Raw genomic sequence first — 20,205 nt, 5'->3', positions numbered from 1 at the left:
AGTGTGTCCACAGTTGCATTACTATAAGTCATTTGTTAAATGGTTTATCTTGGTGTTTCTTTAGGATTCCTTTTCTGATTTCTTATGCTTTTATTTTCTATTTTTCCCAACTCGAGCCCCTGAAAATGAAATCTTATGATATACTCTGGACTCCTCCACCTCCCTCTTTTCTATCCTGATGTTCATATGCCACTAATCACTAACTTTTCTCTCATCTTACTGTTTTTGTTTGTTTTGTTTTTTTTATTTGTCCTGATCCCTTTGTGCTCGTCTTTTTTCTGCCCCTCCCTGATTCTGAAGTTTCTTCCCTTTAAAACAGAGTTCTTTCTCCCCACCGTCGCTTGTCTAACACTTTATGGTCTTTACCTTTCATATCTAGCACTTTCAGGTGAATGCTATGATAACCCCCGCATCCCCTCCGCTCACAGAAGTTTTGTGCCTACCATCGCATCAAACGGCAGGTGGCAGCAGAGAGCCTCTTACATAACGCACAACCTGCTTTTTGCGAATTGAGAGTAGAGATGTTGTGTTTGAAGGCTGTGTAACAGCTGAGTGCTACACCTGCATCCACGCAGTGAACTGCAGCAAGTGAGGTTTACACGATTTCCACATTGAAGTGCTTTAAATCCGGTAATCTGTGAAATCACTGCGCCTCAGTGGTGGCCCGTGATTCTTACACTGAGTTTTTTGTTTTTTGTTTACATATGAGATGTGGTAGCGATGCTATGGCCCTTCCCCTATAAGTCACGGATACGTAACACCACACGCGCTCCCCGCTGCCATAATGTGCATATTTTGTACCGAGTGGAAAACAACACTGGCGTTTTGTTGGGTGCGTGATTTTACTCATTGTGCAATATTTACAACGGAAGACTAATTGTGGATTTTTACTTGTTTACTTGTTACTTGGTACTTGGTTTGAGACTGAAAAACTTTGTCCGCGCGTCTCATCTTGGAGCATTTTAATCGATCTCTGTGAAGCCTCATCTGCAGACACTCGCTGCCCGTGAGGTGAGAGTGTGTTTGCAGAGGGAGGATAACCTTCTTGAGCTCGTTTCAGTAATTGTTAAACAACTTCACGTGGACTGACCACGGCAGCACATGGTAATTTATCTTGTTTGTCTCCATAACACCGCCTCAGTATCTGGTCGGTATTTACAACCATCTTCCGCCTCCATCTCCCCGGCTCATCCACTCCATTGGAGCCAATTTGACCTACATTTGAAATGAATTTCGATCAGATCCTCTCTGCCATTGGAGGCTTTGGCAGATACCAGAAAATTCTCTACATATGGATATGTCTACCTCAGATCCTCCTCGCCTTCCACATGCTGGTGAGCATCTTCACCGGAGCCACGCCGCCTCATCAGTGCCGCGAGGGCTCGAGTCCAGCAGCGGGGAATCAGTCCCTGTATTCAGCCACCCTGAACTTCAGCCTCTCCAACTCTTCCTGCTTCTCGCAGGATGTCGTGCTGCTGGGCAACGGCACTCAGCGCGTGCCGTGCAGTGACGGATGGGTCTACAGCAGGGAGACTTTTGAGAGCACCACCGTCACCGAGGTACAGAAACATGACCATCTGGTCTGTTCGGTTTGGGCTGAACATCAACTTTAGTCATTAATCAGTTCACTTTCATGCTGGGAAAAGAGGCGGAAATCAAAAAAAGAGACAAAAAGGTGTCAAATAGTAGACGGTAGGCTATCATTTGATACTTTTTATTGCTTATATTACCTATTAAATACTTATTATAAGTATCAGAGTAAGGATTTTAATCTCACTAATATATAAAAAGACATCCAAAGATCATTTGCTGCCAGTGTGGTTTTTAAGCTATGATGTGGTATACTTTATCCCAAAGTTGGGACTTTTTTGTGTTACAGCAGCCAAAACTACCAGTGTTTAAAACATTTATTAGACCAACACCTAGTGTAGTGTTTATGTCTAAATTAACCATATTGATATTTACCAAAATCATCTTCTTTTGTTTCTGCAAAGCCTAATGCAAGCGTGCTTAATTTCTTTTATTTAAATTATATTTTTTTAATGCTAAAATATAATCGTTGTTGTTAGCCGTTGATTCCCAAATTTACTGTTTTATAAGCAGAAAAAAAGGGAAGCACGTAAAAAATTATATTAAGATGTCAAATTACGGTTATTTACTTGCAATGTTGGCCTATAATATGTGAAACACATGTACAATCTGTCCCGCGTGAATGATATTAATTCGTTAAGTGCCCGAAAGAACATTTCTGTCACAGGGTAGAAGCCGCAATAAGTGACTTTTATCGATCTTTTATTTATCCAGTTAAAAAGTCTCATTGACTTATGACTTATGTGACCAAGTGGGTAGCAGAATTTGCAACAAATATCTAGAAGGAAATTTTAATTAATTTTTTTTTAATTTCCTAGGAAGATATTTTAATTGGCCATAAAGGACTACACTGGTTATAATGTCGCAGTCATAAAGATATGAAGAGCTTGCATTTTTTATGTAACCCTTTGTAAATTCTGTTCACTAAACTCTATTTACCAATATAAATAAAGATATTACACATAGAAAACGCATAGAAACATTGGAAATCACTTTTTGGCAAAACCTGAATTTAGTGTTTTATGTAGGCTACCTATATAACAATATAGTTTTCTTTATTTAGCCTGTTTTTGACAAATATGTAAAATATTTGTGTTGTTCTTATGACATGTGGTCATATGACAATGCTTCTTGGCAATAAATCATAGCTTATTTGTTTTCCCTTTAATGTCGTGACAATTGTCAGGAAAATGCATTTGTGGGTTGAGCAGCAGAGTTGAGTACGTGGGTTGTGCCGTGAAAAACTTGACAAATCTTAATCGCTGTTGCTACATTTTCTGTGACCAGCACAACAACATTGTCTGACATGCGACAAATAGTGATTAAGACTGGGATGCCATGCCAAAGCAGTGTGTGGCCAAACTAGTGCGGAGGAGGTGCCGGGCTGTTGTGGCTGTGTACGGCTTTTCTACATGCTGCAGAGGCCCCTGTTTGATAAATGAATCAGTTGTTAATCTGTCAATATCTCTTGTTTCTTCAGACTTCAATCATATAACCCAATAAACAACACCAAACAAGAGTCACGATTTAAGAGAAGATTTGCAGGTTTTTCATCGGTGCGATTCACATACTCAGCTCTGCTGCTCAACCCACAAATGCATTTTTCTTACAAACGTGGCACCATTTGGCACCCAATGTGGCACCCAAATAAACTGGCTGTCCAAAGAAATAATCAACCAAACATAAATGTTCTTATTTTTTGTGCTAAATGCATGTAATAAAACAATATGGCAAGGCAAATATCTCAAAATCTATGGAAAAGAAAGGAGCTAAATAAGGAAAAACATGAATAAAATAAAATAAAATTCAAGTATGTAAAAATCTGAGAAATTATTTCATGAAAGACTGATGTGATGATAAAGAGTAATGAACCCAGCACAGCAAACATCCACATTAACTTTCCAAAGGGCCTTGGAGCCAAAATAAGCAACTGGCCCCACTCACACCCTGCTGCACCCCTGCTGTTCACGGCTGCTGTTGTAATCATACACAAATTAATCAACAACAGTTTGTATTATATTACATAAGAGTCTTCTTGGCATAAAGGTTCTTGTGTCCTTGATATTGTGCTGTAGTGCCACAGATTTTCCTTGACTAACAGTCACTGTCTCAACTATAAAGGGATTCAGAAATGATTGCCATCATTTTGTACTGCGACCATATCCTGGAGAGTTTCGCCACTTTTGCGGATGTTCTTCTTGGACTTTGGAAGGTTCAGTTTGTGTGCAAGGACTATTTTATGTTATACGTTTAATGAGCCAGAACAGAAACAAATGACAGTGTAATTTGAAAATCATCAGTGTCTGGTCATTTACAGCTGGTCAGCTGCCATTTTTGGCAAGTATAGACTGATTTAATCATATTTCCTTAGAGGTTGCAGTCAATCTGACCCTGATGCAGCTCTAACCCTTTCCTAAGGTCCATTTGCACTTGGAACTTTATGACAGTGCTTTGTTTTGTCCAATGCCAGTTTGATACCATACTCTATAATCAATATCAGCAAAGAGCAGCCCAAACACACAAGCAAATTTACTTTGACAATACTCTACATAGACATAGGTACTGGGCCAGATACAGCTACAGGATCTGCATAAACATGTGCAAAGCTCCCATTGCACAGCTTTTGTGCTGATGTTAATGTCAGCAGCAGTCTGGAGCCCTGTAGTTACTGAGTCAGGAGAGCGTTGGCAACTTTTCCACAATATGCGCCTCAGCACTTGAAAGGCCTGCTCTGTAAGATTATATGGTCTGCCACTTTGTGGATGAGTTGCTGTGGTTTGGTTCCTAAAAGCTTCCACGTTGCAATGATACCACTTTCATGTTATTGTGTAGTATCAAAGGAGAAAGAAATTTCAGGAACTGACTTGTTTCACTGATATCATCCTACTACAGTACTACACTTAAATGTATTGAGTTCTTTTACAAAAGTGAGGTGCTTAAGATTACGTGATGTAGCCCGACACTTTGCCCACAGAGTGTATGTCACTTGCACCAGTGTGTGAATGTGTGTGTTAATGGGTGGATGACAGGTTGTGTAAAGCGCTTTGGGGTCCTCAGGGACTAGAAAAGCGCTATACAAATACAGGCCATTTACCATTTGCATGGCCATTCACCAATACATAAGAAATAAACAAATGCACAAGGAGTAACTTCTTTTTCCATCTACCAGTGGGACCTGGTGTGCAGCAAAGCTGTGTTCAACAACATTGGATCATCTATCTACATGTTTGGCCTGCTGGTGGGATCGGTGGTGTTTGGAGCCATGGCTGACAGGTAGGCTTTTCTCACTCGGCGCACAGATAGAACAAAGTGTCAGATCCTCAGCATCAAAGCACGACTGTAGGGGTGGCCACTGCTGTAGGCCTTTGCATGTGGTAACTGTATGTAAGAGGAGCAGTTAATTTATTTGATTCATCAGCTACAGATACACACGATAAAACTGTTCAGACTTAACTGTGTGACAGTAAAAATCACCCATACTTTTAACATTCTTGTTCATTCTCTGTTTTTTCTTTAAACTAGAAACAATAGAAGGGTAGTATCATCAATATCTTGGAAAAGTCTTTGAACTGACACAGTAGATCTATTGCAGAAAGACAAATGGGAAGTGGGAGTGGGTCATGAGACCTGTGCTTCCCTTTTATTGATGGAGCTGAAAGGGTTAAGAAACTGAAGAGTGAAGGCTGCAGTGGGTGGTAGTGAGCAGGTGGCAATATGTGGTCTTCCTGGTAAGTTAGGGCTAAAGTGAACAAAAGGAAGCGTTTGCACCTGAAAAGAAAAACAGCCCAGGGAGCAAACTGAAGTTCCCAGCTTTGTTACTAATTTTCAAACCTCAGATTTTCTCTGGTGAACATAAAGTTATAAGCACTTGGTTTCTGATAACTGCACCTCCTACACTAAGAACTAGATAAAGACTTAGTATTTTTTTCTTTTATGTGTTTCGAGCTTAGTGTGATATCTTTACTTCTGTTTCGTTGGGTCTACTGGTGCAAATCTTTAATAATGAGGGAGGGCTAACTCACATTCCTGTGTCCTCTCTCTGTCTACAAGGTATGGCCGACGCTTCGTCCTGCTGCTGTCCCTCGCTCTCCAAACTGTGTTCGGTGTCGCTGTGGCTTTCGCACCCAACTTCCCGGTCTATGTGATTCTTCGCTTTGTAGTTGGCACAACAATATCTGGTGTCATCATCAATGCTTTTGTACTTGGTACTAAACAAACACACACACACACACACACATACTCAAACCCTGCATGAGTATGATGACTTGAGGCTGCTGTAGTGGAGCGTCAGCACAGAATACCCGACAGGCACTTACCTTCCTACTGTAATCATTGTAGTGTATGTATGCATATGTGTTGGGTGGGCCAATCGGAATGAAGCTGTGCACGAACACCGTCATGCATGTAGCAATTATTAACATCTATATGTTTTTAAAAATATTTTAAATAAATCCAAATTCTTTTGATTTTCATATAGATCATGTCTCATGAGTCATGTTCAACATACGTTGCCCATTCGAAACGTAATGTTCACCAAGACAACCATAAATAAAGGATGAAAAATTTGAGAAAGCGCTGCTAGTAATTATAAAAAAGTGATGTTTTCATAAAACACAGTGGCTGATATATAATCTCAGGTTCATTTAAATGGTGAAAAAAAATAATTCATTAATATTTTTTTTAAATTGTCAATTATTTAACAATAATGCCATGTATGACAGGACTGACATTTTTGTTGATGCAGGATAGTGTGTTTATGTTGGTTAAGCGTTCCTATTTAAATTTCCTCATTATGACTTTTAATTTTAAAGCAATATCAGATCAATAAGATGCATCTCAGACATATAAGGACCTCATTTATTCATATAGAACTTTTATACTAAAAAACAACTTACATTTCAATATTAATTATTTAATTTCGTAATTAATTTATAAATGAATTAAACTATTAATGTTATTATTATTTTTCAAAACTTTTCACACTTTTCTGATGACTTCAGGGTTTGTCATTTTCAGAAGAGTTTTTAATAAAGAAAACATAATGACATACGCCTCAACAAAATCATCCTCCTAGTCAGTGTTAAGACTTTTTAAGTTTTATTAATCGTCACAGATCCAGCACAGGCGTGTTTCTGGTTGAGTGTCCCAAAAGTGTGTGTATAAAAAAAACACGTTGGTATCTGTTGCAATGTGATTACATTTACTTTAAATGCAGATTAAATGCAGTTAAAACACTATTTCAAACCTGCATAGTTTTATATCCTGGCTGATAAACTTCAATTTTATTTACTCAGAGTGGAAACATGGAAACAGCTAACGAGGCTCTAATTAGATACACTGAGAGACACCGCTAATACAAATTTATGGTTGGTGTGTGGAGTCAGAGGGATTGTGGGATTTGAGTCTGTGAAGATATATTTGTACACAGTTCTCTAAAAAAGCCAACAGCACATAAACTGACATTGGTGGCCCTGCAGCTAAGTTCACTGCTGACTGGTTGAAAGTATATATTTTAAAAAAAAACATGCGTGGGAAGCACAGATAGTATTTGCAGTGGTTAGTATTTATTCTTTCACTTGGTTTCACTTCACTACAAAGAAGTTCTTATTGTCTTACAACCAGAGCCAATATCAGCACAAACATGAAGGGAACAGTACACAGCTATAGCATGCTGATCAGTGGTTCCTGCAGGTTGCTGGTTCTCGCTGGATGAAATCAGTTACAAAGAGGATGCTGCACCATAAACCTGCTTCTGATTTGAGATTACTGTGGTTCCCAGTCGTTTGCATGCAACACGTCAACTTATTTCCAAACAGTCTGTGACTGCCAGCTGAGTGAATGGTAAATGGATTGGTTCTTTTATAGTTATAGTTAAAGTTTTCTACTCTACAAGCACTTTTTTCTACATCTGCATCTAACATTCACACTCACACTCTGATAAATGCACTGGGAGCACATCAGGGTTCAGTACCATGCCCATTGCCCAAGGACTGGAACAAGAACACTAAACAACAAGTCTACCGATTTGTAGAAGACCTGCTCTGCCTCCTGAGCCACAGTCACCCCATGGCCAGGGTGGCAGCAAGCCTTGACAAAGCCAGAACCAGAAATGGAGAACGCTGACTGCAACAACCTGCCACTGACCAAAGCAACCTCAAGGAGGTTTTTGCCAACCCGCGGGGTGATACACATTTTTTCCTTGTGACCAGCGGTTGCCAGGTTTTCACTGAATGGGTCTAGGCTTGTGTGACTGGGGGTTTAGGAGTCTATTTCACAACAACTGCCAGCAACCTGCAGAAACCACTCAAAAACTAGTCGAAGAATACTCATTTTTCCCCTCACGATTGGTTGTTGCCAGATGGTTACAGAGCAGCCTGTGTGACTATGGCCATTTAAATTATCTCCCCCTTTTGTGAGTGTGGACTCTTCCTCTCTTTGCTCTTTAAATACTTTGCTTCTTTTATTGATTTTTATGCTGATTTTTTCCCTTTTTTCCGTATGAGCTTACCTGCGATAGCTTCTGGATACTGGACACTTATAGATCATTAGGACTAAAGTGTTCTTAACAGAAACAGCAACATTTTTATAGTTACCTTATCTTCAGCGCTCCGTGTGTCTGTGGCCTACACACAGCTGAAGCCTGATTACAGCGTCTGGGCACTGAACAGCCTCAATAGCCTGGAAAGGTGCTAACCGCTAGGCTAACTAGCAACAAGATGCCTTCCCTCTCCACAGATGACTACCACAGCCTCCTGCAGAAGATTGCAGTACTGGAGACAAAAATTCATCACTTAGAAGTAAACGTGGAGGTAAATGGACTGTGTGGAAATGAAACAACCTTGCCTTTGATTCAAAACAATGGCGATGAGCAAGCTAGTACACAGCTAAGGAGCACAGATAACATGACCAAGAAAGTAGACTCTGTGCATTATAATAAATCCTCAAGCGAAAATCCCCCCTTGGACTGTCTTGGTGCAAAACCAAGACATAAATCATGTCTCCTGGAAGGGGGAGGACGTATCACAGGCAGGGCGCAGCGAGCTGAAATCTCTGAAACCGACTGGCCTTCACTTCCTACAAGACAGGGAAGCTCTTCAACCCCTGTATATGGGAGGAAACAGGACTGGACAACCGTGAATAGGAAGGTTAACAACAAACCTCCAAAACAACTGAATGTGAAACTGCAGAACAGATTTGCTCCACTATCAAAGGACCCTGGATCTATATCGGACAACCATCCATCTAAAAGTAGCGAAGTAAGGACTGAAAATCTGTTGAAAAGTAAAAGGCCACAGGGAAAGCTAAAGGCTAGGCCTGAAACTCTGATTTTGGGTGACTCTGCCGTAAAGGATGTACAAAGGATGTGCGGTAAGAACACTAAAGTCCTCTGCTTTCCTAAGAATATGGTCAACAACCTGAAGGAGAGAATTCTTCAAATTGCAGATGAATATCCAACTGTGACAAACATTGTTCTGCATACAGGGTCAAACGATGTGTCCAGACAACAGTCGGAGGTTCTGAAACGGGACTTTACTGGATTATTAAATACTGTAAACTCTCTGAATGCAGCTGTATTCATCAGTGGACCTGTACCGCCCGTCAGAGGAGGAGACGAAAGATTCAGCAGGTTGTTTGCACTGAATAAATGGCTTATATCAGCATGTACTGACCACTCAGTGCATTTTATCAACAATTTTAATATTTTTTGGGAACGCAGATGCCTGCGTTCCCAACCCGGAAGAGCTTCAGAAAGGAGAGACATCAGAGGCAAGAAGAGGGGTCCCTATTTGCCTCCAACTCTCTCAACAACACCAACGACCAGGACCAGGGACCACGACCTTCCCCAGTCCCCCAAACCCCTGACAGGCCATCACCCTCTCCCCCCTCCCTTTCTCCCTCCTCCCCACACCTGAAATTCACTGAGGAAATGATGGAGCGGGTCAGTGCTGGGCTTAGATCTACCCCCCGGCCCAATCCCTTTTTGTCCCCCATAAACCCCCCACCAGAGCAGCCAAAGGTTCGCCATCGAGCCCCGCCCTCAACAGAGCAATCGAAGTTACATTGTCCAGCCTCGCCCCCCTTAGTTCCTCCTTACCACCTTCATGCTCTGTCTCCGCAGTCTGATGTGTGATGTGTGGAGGGTCCGGGCTGCGAGGATTATGGCAGTGGTGACTTTTCCCAGGAGAAGCTGGGACCCTGTTTACTAGAAGGTTTTAAAATTTCTGTACTTTTAGGTGACAGGAGACATGTGGCCTGGTCAAAACACAGAGAGCTGCACTCTAAAAGATCTTTAAATATAGTAAACATACCTTGTGTGCCACAGACTGCTCCCAAACACAAGGGGGCAAATAATACCTCTAAATCACTTAAGTTGGCTTCATTAAACATTAGATCTTTAGCTGGGAAAACATTTTTAATTCATGATTTAATCACTGAGCACAGCCTTGATTTTATGCTTTTAACTGAAACTTGGTTGGACCAAAGTAACAGTGGAGCTGTTCTCATCGAGTTGACCCCTCCTAACTACAGTTTTATCAGTGAGGCCAGGGTGAGCAGGAGAGGAGGAGGGGTTGCTGTCTTATTTAATGACTCATTTCAATGTAAGCAGCTATCTCCTGGAAGTTTTCAGTCTTTTGAATATGTGGCTTTACAGCTGAAGGCCCCATCCAAAGTTGTGTTTCTTAATGTTTACAGGCCTCCCAAATACTGCACAGACTTTTTTAATGACCTCAGTGAACTGCTGTCTGTGATCTGTGTTGATTTCGACTGTGTAATTATTGTTGGGGATTTTAACATCCATGTGGACAACCCTCAGGACAAAGGGACTAAAGACCTGAGTAACACTCTGGGCAACTTTGGGCAATTTCAGCACACACAAATATATCAACAGCAGTGATCACAAAACGGTGTATAGCCGAATACAGTAGTGAGATCTTTAACCAGGTCTTCCCATTAACACCTGACCTGTCCAGAGGTTCAGTCAATGAGCTTGTCAATAGCTTCAATGCTAAAATGTTAAATGTAATGGACACTATTGCTCCCATTAAGGTGAAGGTTATCTCTGGAAGGAAAAAGTCTCCATGGAGAAACTCCACACTGGTGAAAAATGAAAAAAGAGAGTGTAGGAAAGCTGAGCGCAGATGGAGAAAAACAAACCTCCAGGTTCATTATGACATCTATAAAGAGAAACTTCACAATTGTAATTTACAACTGAGGAGTGCAAGGAGGTCCTACTTCTCTGACATCATCACCAAAAACAGTCATAATGCTCGGGTCTTATTTTCTACAGTTGACAGGCTAACAAACCCTCCTGTGTCAGTGGCAGCTGAACTTCATTGGCATGACTTTGCCAAATTCTTCAAGGAAAAAATCCAAAAGATTAGACAAGCAATTGGTACATCAACAGCAGATCCAGGATATGTACTGTGTCCACCGAAAAACTGTTTAAACACCATCAAACAGTTTCACCCTATTAACAGCAAAGACCTGGAGGACATCTTGGGTCAACTGAACTCCTCCTCTTGCTGTTTAGATGTCCTGCCAACAAGTTTTTTCAAAAAGGTCTCAAAGACTTTAGAGTCAGACCTGTTACAGATCGTCAACCTTTCTTTAATGTCAGGTGTGTTTCCAAAACCACTAAAAACTGCTGTAATTAAACCTATACTGAAAAAGGACAATCTTGACAAGACACAAATGAACAACTACAGGCCGATCTCAAATCTCCCATTTTTAAGTAAGATCATTGAAAAAGCAGTTTCTCAACAGCTCAATTACTTCTTAAAACAGAATAACTGCTATGATGCCTTCCAGTCAGGTTTTAGACAGAACCACAGCACTGAAACTGCTCTGACTATAGTGTTTAATGACATATGTCTGAATACAGACAGTGGAAAAATGTCAGTCTTAGTTTTACTGGATCTCAGTGCAGCATTTGATACAGTTGACCACAACATATTACTCAAACGACTGGAGAACTGGGCAGGTCTTTCAGGAACTGTACTAAACTGGTTCAAAACATACTTAGAAAACAGGAAATACTTTGTATCAATAGCTAACTTCACATCTGAGCAGACAAGTATCACATGTGGAGTTCCCCAAGGTTCCATCTTGGGACCCCTTCTGTTTAACATTTACATGCTCCCACTGGCACAGATTATAAATAACAACAAAATAAACTATCATAGCTATGCAGATGACACACAAATATATATCACAATGTCACCAGGAGACCGAGGCCCTGTACAGGCTCTTGGTAAATGCATTGAGGAAATTGATGACTGGTTGTGCCACAATTTTCTCCAGCTAAACAAAAACAAAACTGAGGTAATAGTCTTTGGTGCCAAAGAAAAACAATTACAGGTCACCAGAGAACTTCAATCTATACACCTAAAAACCACCAACCAGGCGAGAAATTTGGGTGTAGTGATGGATGCAGACCTAAACTTAGAAAAACACATTAAGACAATAACAAAATCAGCTAACTATCACCTCAAGAATATATCAAGGATAAAAGATCTGATGTCTCAACAGGACCTGGAAAAACTAGTCCATGCATTCATCTTTAGCAGGCTTGATTATTGTAACAGCATCTTTACAGGTCTACCTAAAAAAAACAGTCAGACAACTACAGCTCATTCAGAACTCTGCTGCTCGAGTCCTCACTAAGACCAAAAAAGTAGACCACATCAGTCCAGCTCTGAGGTCTTTACACTGGCTGCCTGTCCGTCAGAGGATAGACTTTAAAGTTCTGATGCTGGTCTATAAAGCTCTGAATGGTTTAGGACCAAAATACATCAGTGACCTCCTGACCCAGTATGAACCTTCCAGATCCCTCAGGTCATCTGGATCCGGTTTTTTAACCAGACACGGAGAAGCTGCATTCAGCTTTTATGCTCCATATATCTGGAACAAACTCCCAGAAAGCCTCAGAACAGCTGAAACACTCAGTTTATTTAAATCCAGGTTGAAGACTCACCTATTCTCAGCTGCATTTGAATAAAACACCAAATCCACACCTTTAAGCTTAAATTTCAAAACTTACATTTTAACTACTGATTTTATCTACTGTTCTGATTTTATCTACTGTTTTTTTTAATCGATTTTAAATCATGCTTTTTATTTGTTTTTGTTTTTTAATGTCTCTGTAAAGCACTTTGAATCACCTTGTTGTTGAATTGTGCTATATAAATAAACTTGCCTTGCCTTACTCACTTAAACCTTGCTACACATCCAAAAAAGCACACAGGTTATATCAGGTGATTAACGGTCACAAGATTCGTGGTCACATGACTCAAAACCTCATAGACTACTAATGCACCACCATGCCAGACATTTAAGAGCTCTGTCTAGCGCTTTCCTTATTTTCACCAAAGTTCTCATACAGTTATTTTTTGTGCTGAGTAAGCAAACATGACAGAACTTTTAGATGTAAGTTCAGGCTTTAGACAGCTAGGCTCTCCTCATCTTTATGCTAACAATTTGTGAGTCACATTTGTGCAGACCTTTCATTATCTTCAGATATGCAAATAAACTGGTTGAAAGCTGTTTTTGCAAAACCCTTGCCACCATTACCCACAATTCCTCTCCTCTCCTCGCTTCGTTCTACAGGTACTGAGTGGACATGCACCAAGAGACGCATGCTGGCTGGTATCATCACCGACTATGCCTATGGCCTGGGTTATATGCTGCTAGCAGGAGTAGCATATCTTATACGAGACTGGAGAAAGCTGCAACTAGCAATATCAGCCCCGGGCTTCCTGCTTAGCTTCTATATATGGTGAGAAATTCAACTGACATCTGAATATAAAATCTGCCCTGCTCAGACATGAAAATACACCTGCATTTCTATGAGTGTCTTGCATGTTATCATTCCTCATTTTCTCCTTTTCTCTACCTCTCTGTTTGACCTCTCAATGCCAACAAGGGTGCTTCCCCATTCGGCCAGATGGTTGTTGGCCAACAACAGGAGAGAGGAGGCCATCGCGCTCCTTCGCAAGGCAGCGCTGGTTAATGGTCGTGTCTTACCTCCCACCGTACAGGTGTGTGTGTGTGTGTGTCAGGTTCAGGATCACCTGGTTCAAAAACAGTGTTTGTGACAGTGCTAGGCTTTATTTTTACAGCCACCTTTCTCCTGTTTACTCTGTAATCTCTAACAAAAACCTCGTACTCCTCCAGCAGCGATCGCACACAAACCTAACTGCATTTCAGATCACACACCAGTAGTGTGAGCATTCATTACATGCTACATTAAACCAAGGGAAAACAGTGAACAGGGCATGTTGTCCTGGAAGCAAATGTTTGCTCCTTTGATCGTCATGTAGCCTCGTGCGATTCTGTAACAAAATTAAAAGAAAATAATCACAGAGAAATCTCCTCCCCTTACAGTTGCCTTTATATCAGCAGCGATGACCTCGGAAAAGCCGCAGAGATTTCGTCGTCTTCATCAGTTCCATGTGAAAAAGAAAACAAAAAGCCATATTAAATGTTTTGTTTTGTCTCGTAGGACTCATGCTGCAGTTCTCTCATGAAACGGGTCCCTTTGGCATTTTCTATCTTGCAAGATATTCATAAGAATTAAATATGAATCAAGTGAAAGCTGAGCTTCCTGAGGGAAATGAGACAATCACGAAATGAGGAGTACAACTTTTATACAGTGAAACTTAATAAATAAATAAAAACATGCATTTCTAAGCTGGTTTTCAAAGCTGAATCCTCTGATTTGATGATGGCCACATGAAAGTTGAAGGACTTGAGGTTTCGTGCTGAGAACACTGTTTTCTTGATTTGTTTTAATGCAGCGTGTAATGCATGGTCAGGATAGCAGGGATTTTCTCGGGCTGTGTGCTGAACACGTGCAAGTTTGTGGCACAGATGAAACTTCAATAACTGGTTGTCATGACTCACAGCTGGTGATACACTATTGCAGTCTAGTGACGACCTTCCAGACTAATCAGTCTTCCCGTTACCGTGGTTTCATGTACAGAGCTAGACGGAGAGATACGCAGTAACTATATTGTTTGATCAATATGTAAAAAGGCTTGAATTAATTCACTTCACATGTAATGAATAAAGAATATATGCAACTTTACCTTTTTGAATGAAATTACAAATAAACGTAACTTTTCCATGAATTCTATTTCAGTGCTATCAGGCCAAAAATGATCCAACAATGTCCTGTATGTGGCTGTGAAAAAGGCCATCCTGCTTTACTACTGAGTATTTTATGTACTTTAAATTTTGTTACTAAAACATGTTTTATTATTAATCATGTACAGGTGTTAAAATTGAATTTGACAGGTGGGGAACCCTGAGATAGATGGAGCAGTGCCACAGGGGGGTTAACTTAAATAAGTCACATGATGATGTGCACTGGGAGTTACAGTAGTTTCTTTGTGGACAGCCGGTGATCAGCTGACCTGTACTCCTGGTGTTGATGACTCAGAGGTTTACTGCTCCTTGTGGATTTAGCTAAATGCATTCGGCAAAGATATAAGCAGTCGTTACATGAGCCATCATGACTGCTTAAAGCCAGCGTGGCTAAAGGCACCTGTATCACAACACTGCTAAGTACTAGATCAGCCTACACATAACTGTATGGGGTTTGTAAGCTGAAGCATGCTCCACACCTTATAAAAACATCTGGTTTGAGGATTTTTAATGTAACGCTTAGATTTAAATATAATATTTTGATTTAACATTTACAGTACATCAAGTAGTGTAGGGATGTTTTTAATGTACAGGTAAAATGTAAAAGCCTCTTTTGTGGTTTCTGATTCGTTTGTGGCGTCCACATCAGGTTGAGTGTGAGATATCGGTCGAGGGGAAGAGAAGTCACTCGGCTGTCGATCTGGTACGCACGCGTCAGATGAGGAAAAGATCGCTGATCCTGTTCTATGTTTGGTACGACTTCTTGTCGTTTCACTGTCATTTTCAGCAGAGACAATGTCTCTGTAGCTTTTTACCACTCCTCTCTTTCTCCCCTTTGAAATCACAGGTTTGTGAATGTGCTGGTCTATTATGGTCTCTCACTGGGCGTGTCCAGGTTGGGGACAGACCTCTACCTGACCCAGTTCGTGTTCGGGCTGGTTGAGATCCCAGCTCGTTCTCTGGTCCTCGTCGTGCTGCCCTTTAGCCGCCGACTCACTCAGAGTGGCTTTCTGGCAATCGGAGGCCTCGCCTGTCTGCTCATGCTTGCAGTGCCTGCAGGTAAGATGGAAACTTGCTAAAATGCTTTTTCTTCCTCAAAAAGCTAATATTAAAATTTATTTCATCACTTGAATGATTTTTCTCCTTCCGTCTGCAGATCATCCCAATCTCCTGAGTGGTCTCGCCATGGTAGGGAAGTTTGGCATAGCGGCGTCGTTTGCTGTGATCTATGTCTACACTGCTGAGATATTCCCCACGGTGCTTCGGTGAGACTTCTGTCCTAATCATCAAACGGTTATTTCAGTGATGCATTCCTGAAACTGTTTCTTTTCCCTTGCTGTGCCAAAAGGCAAACAGGAATAGGCGTATCCTGTATGTTTGCAAGGATGGGTGGTGTGCTGGCACCCATTATCAACATGCTGCATAACCACAGCCCGGCCACACCCCTCGCCATCTTCGGCATCTCTCCGCTTCTGGGAGCTGTCCTTGCCCTGGCCCTTCCTGAAACTGCCGACAGACCTCTTCCAGACACAGTGGAGGATGCAGAGAACTGGGATGTTAGGTAATTGTTTAAAAACCTGCTTGCTTCTGAGCAAAATACAAAAGAAAGGATGAAAGTAAAAACGCAGGTTAGCAAACTTTAACACACAGTCTTCAATTTGAACTCCAAAGCACATGAAACCTCTACAATTATGAGTGTCTACTTTTTGTTATTCCTCTCTCACAGGACACCTCCAACCGAGGAAAACCCAGAGATGTGTGAAGATGATAGCCAATCAGGACGCAGCACAGAGAAGCTGGAGTTATGCAATCTGGCAAGCCACACCTAATGCACAGCCTCAGCTTTGATGCCAGAAATACTACTTTTCACAAAACCCTCTATGCAATTACACGTCAGGTGTTTGATTCTGAGCAGAACATATTTCAAATGGAAAAAAAGCAGCACGGAAATATCTGTGTTTTACAATCTTTTAAATCCATCAGAGATTTACACCTTTTACTTGAGGTTTGAATGTGGGTAGGCAGAATAATAGCTCCTATTAGGATTTTGCATATGTGTATACAGTATATTCATCCATGCATGAGAGGACTCATACATCACTTCCCTGCCACCAGAACGTCTGCACCGCCTTTTGGGTGAAAACAATCAGCGTAAAAGTGCATTACTGTAGGGTCTTTACATCAATATAAAGCTGAATTGGATTGTTCTGTAAGTATGTCATTTAAGTCAAATTTAAAGAGTAAACAGTCACATTTGTAAAATCTGCCAGTTTAATAATAACTCTATAGCAACAATGAAAACGCAGCAAAAATTAATTTAATCTTCTCCTGTATGTAAGTCGGCTAACAGTTAGCTTGTCAGACATGGCTACAGCAAGCTAAAGCGACTTCCTCTCTCCTTCTGCGACACTCGTTAACTCCAGAAACTTCTTGTAGAACCACATGTATTAACTTGAAGTAATAGTTCACTGTATGACTTTCTCAGTCTACCACGTTATCGTGGAGGAATTCTGGGACATCTTCCTTACAGCGTTGTTTCAGTTCATTGAGGTTTGCAGGCATTTGTTTATACACAGCTCTGTTAAGCACCTGCAACAGCATTTGAATCAAATTGAAGTCTTGACTTCGACGGGACCATTGTAACGCCTGGATTCTTTTCAGCCGTTCTGTTCCTGCTGTGCTGTTACGTGACCATATTTGGGTCAAACGTTAGCTGACGGACAGATAGTCACACGTTTGACTTTAGATCACTTGTGTGTACAGAGGAGTTCATGGTCGACTCAGTCACTGAAAGATGCTTAGGTCACATGGCCAACAGGAAGCCTGAATCATCACCCCTCCACCACCGTGCTTCACAGCTGATATGAGCTGTAAGTGCTGATATGCTGAGTTTGGTTTTTGCCAAAAGATATTCTTCAGAAGTGTTGTGGTTTGTTCAGATGTTACTGTTCAAACCTAAGCATTGGTGCCATGTTCTTTTTAGAGAGGAGATGTTCTCCTGGTAGCTCCTCACAAGCAAGCGACTTTTTCTGTCTTTTTTTAATTGTACTGTTGTGAACTTTAAGATTTAACATTCTAACTGAAGTGTGTAGACTCTGAGATGTAGCTCACGTAGCTGTTTTTTGCTGTTACTCTGAGCATTTGGTGGTCTGACTTTGGGGTGTCCACTCCTCTGAAGATTCGGTAATGTGTTAAAACACACCTGAATGCACCAGACCATCAAACGTCTGCTTTTTTAGAAGTGGTCACGCTTGTTGTTAGTCAGTTAGATAAACTGTGTTCTATTATCCTCTTAATTGCTTTGGAAGCATTAAATGTGTACTTGGGTCTTCACAGGCAGCATGAAGTCCAGTGAAAACTTTCTGTTTCACGTGACTGTAACGGTGCTGATTGTTGATCTGTGTGTGCTGCGTGCTATAAATTAGCAAAGATCTCCGGACTGTGTTTCGCACCACTTAAAATTAGGTATTGTTTTCACTCAAGATGGGTGTGCGGTTGCTGTTCAGGGCAAAATCCCTGAACGCGCTGCTCTTGTGATTGGGGGGGGCCGAACGCACAACTAAACGTTGTTTAAAGACTGGAGAAGACTAGCAGACTGCCAAATGCAGCGCACCTATTCTCCAAACGTTATTACTGCATTTTAAACATTTTGTTCAAAGAAACATGCTTGATATTTTTGTATGAAAGTGTTTTTGTTTTGGGCATATGTTGGTTGTAGCACAAATTTATATTGCAAGCAACTGCCTCATCTTCGTCTCAAGCCAAGAAAAAAGACTGCATGCACTAGTGAAGCCTTTTAGTTAGACTGCTGTATTTAATAGATTTGGATGAAAAAAAAGAGATTTGACTGTTATCAGCATGTGGAAGAATATTTGATTTCAGCATTGTTGTTGTTGTTGTTGTTGTTGTTGTTGTTTTTAGATTTGTTCTCCTTTTATTATTGTCCAATACAAATGGACTGCAGCATGTATCAATGATAACACTCTATGAGTCTTCACAAGCAATCAAGGGCTGTTATTGTTATGAATTATAGAAGAAATTCGATTCATGTATCGGATGCACTTGAATGTGCAATATGATGCCATACAGTGCTGTGAAGTATCTGTGCCCCTTCTTGATTTTATTTTTACACATTTAATGAAATCATCATTTAAAAACTGCATTTTGCGTTTACTCTGGTTACTCTGCTTAATGATCTGAAACATTGTGACAGATGAGAAAAAAGAAAAGAGGGACTCAGGAAGCGGGCAAATACTTTTACACAACACCGTATGTTTGTGCTGTTATTCAGGCACAAGCATTTACATGTCCAACTGTAAAAGTGTAAATAGAAATAAAATGCAATGATTTGCAAACCTCATAAACCCACATTTGATTCACAATAGAATATGGAAACAATATGGAACATTTAAACTGAGAAAAAAAATGATTCTAGCTGCTTATCAGTCCTGAGTCTTTATATCTTGTTCTCTTCATGATGTGCCAATTGCTTTCTGTTGGTGGAAGGTCTGGACTGCAGGCAAAATTCCAAGAAAAAAATGGAAAAACCCCCAACATGTTTTACATTAAAGTGGCAAATTAATGAGAAAAATGGCAAATTTGCCAGGAATAATACAAAAAAACCCTTTTTCTTAGATGACCTAATTTAATTATACTTTTCAATTGCACTTTGCAATAAAGAAATCCTTGTGGTTTAAGTTCAGAATCACCACATTTTCAAAAGCGTCTGAGCTTCAAAGAGTCGTTGTCGTGAGCTGCTATTCAGGAGAAAACACACTGATTTGGATGAGGTAACAGCCTGTGTGTGAAGTACTACAGCACAGTTGATATCTTGAGGACTTGTGGTACATCAGGACGCAATCCAACAGATTATTAAAGCATTCAATCCTCATGGTTTGAAGGATTGAAACCATGAGAGGCGTCTTAGGCACTGTAGGCTCAATGTTCTCTCTCAGATTTGCCACTTTAATGTCAAAAATCTTGAGTTTTTTCTCAAAATTTTATACCCACCCTGCTTTTTTTTTAAATTTTGGGCCCTCATATGTATGTATATGCCATTCAGCACTAATGGTGCCTTTTCAGATGTGTAATTGCACAGCCCCTGATGCACTCACACACCGTGAAAGACACAGGATTTATCTGGGAGGACATGACGCTCATGTTTTCCAAAAGGAATTTCACATTTCTGACCACAGAGCAGTTTTCCAATTTCTCCGGCATCATTTCTTTATCATGTTCCTGTATGACTTAATATTTTTGTGACCTTCCATCAATTAAAAAAAAAAAAGAAAATAGTAAAGTCAGTTGAAACACTTGATATTATTTCTGTTCCATTGTGAAAACAATTTGTTGTAAGATTTTTTGTAGATTTAAAAAAACAAACAAATTCCTTTTGCAAAGAAATTAAAGAAACCAATTGTATAAATGTCGATATGCATGATGTGAGAGTGCACGCCTTAATGCTGGCCA

The 20,205-nt window shown here is 40.6% G+C and overlaps 1 protein-coding gene across 1 annotated transcript; it reads left to right on the top strand.

Annotated features, from left to right (window-relative positions):
- The first annotated feature begins 693 nt into the window (after positions 1 to 693).
- si:dkey-166k12.1 (solute carrier family 22 member 13) lies at positions 694 to 20,011 on the top strand. Its single transcript, XM_040020771.1, has 10 exons — positions 694 to 1,559; positions 4,760 to 4,863; positions 5,641 to 5,795; positions 13,198 to 13,366; positions 13,514 to 13,628; positions 15,386 to 15,489; positions 15,584 to 15,795; positions 15,893 to 16,001; positions 16,085 to 16,297; positions 16,463 to 20,011. The coding sequence occupies exons 1-10, from the start codon at positions 1,227 to 1,229 to the stop codon at positions 16,563 to 16,565; spliced, it is 1,617 nt and encodes a 538-aa protein (XP_039876705.1). The 5' UTR covers positions 694 to 1,226; the 3' UTR covers positions 16,566 to 20,011.
- The last annotated feature ends 194 nt before the right edge of the window (positions 20,012 to 20,205 follow it).

The sequence above is a fragment of the Simochromis diagramma genome, unplaced genomic scaffold (genome assembly GCF_900408965.1).
Source record: "Simochromis diagramma unplaced genomic scaffold, fSimDia1.1 OVJJ01000753.1, whole genome shotgun sequence".
Classification (NCBI taxonomy): domain Eukaryota; kingdom Metazoa; phylum Chordata; class Actinopteri; order Cichliformes; family Cichlidae; genus Simochromis; species Simochromis diagramma.
This window is presented reverse-complemented; position numbering and strand designations above follow the sequence as displayed.

Coding starts and splice junctions, on each gene's coding strand:
- si:dkey-166k12.1 (XM_040020771.1), top strand. CDS start 1,227: ATGAATTTCGATCAGATCCTCTCTGCCATTGGAGGCTTTGGCAGATAC. Junction 5,796..13,197: donor CATCAATGCTTTTGTACTTG/GTACTAAACAAA, acceptor TTCGTTCTACAG/GTACTGAGTGGACATGCACC. Junction 15,490..15,583: donor CTGATCCTGTTCTATGTTTG/GTACGACTTCTT, acceptor TTGAAATCACAG/GTTTGTGAATGTGCTGGTCT.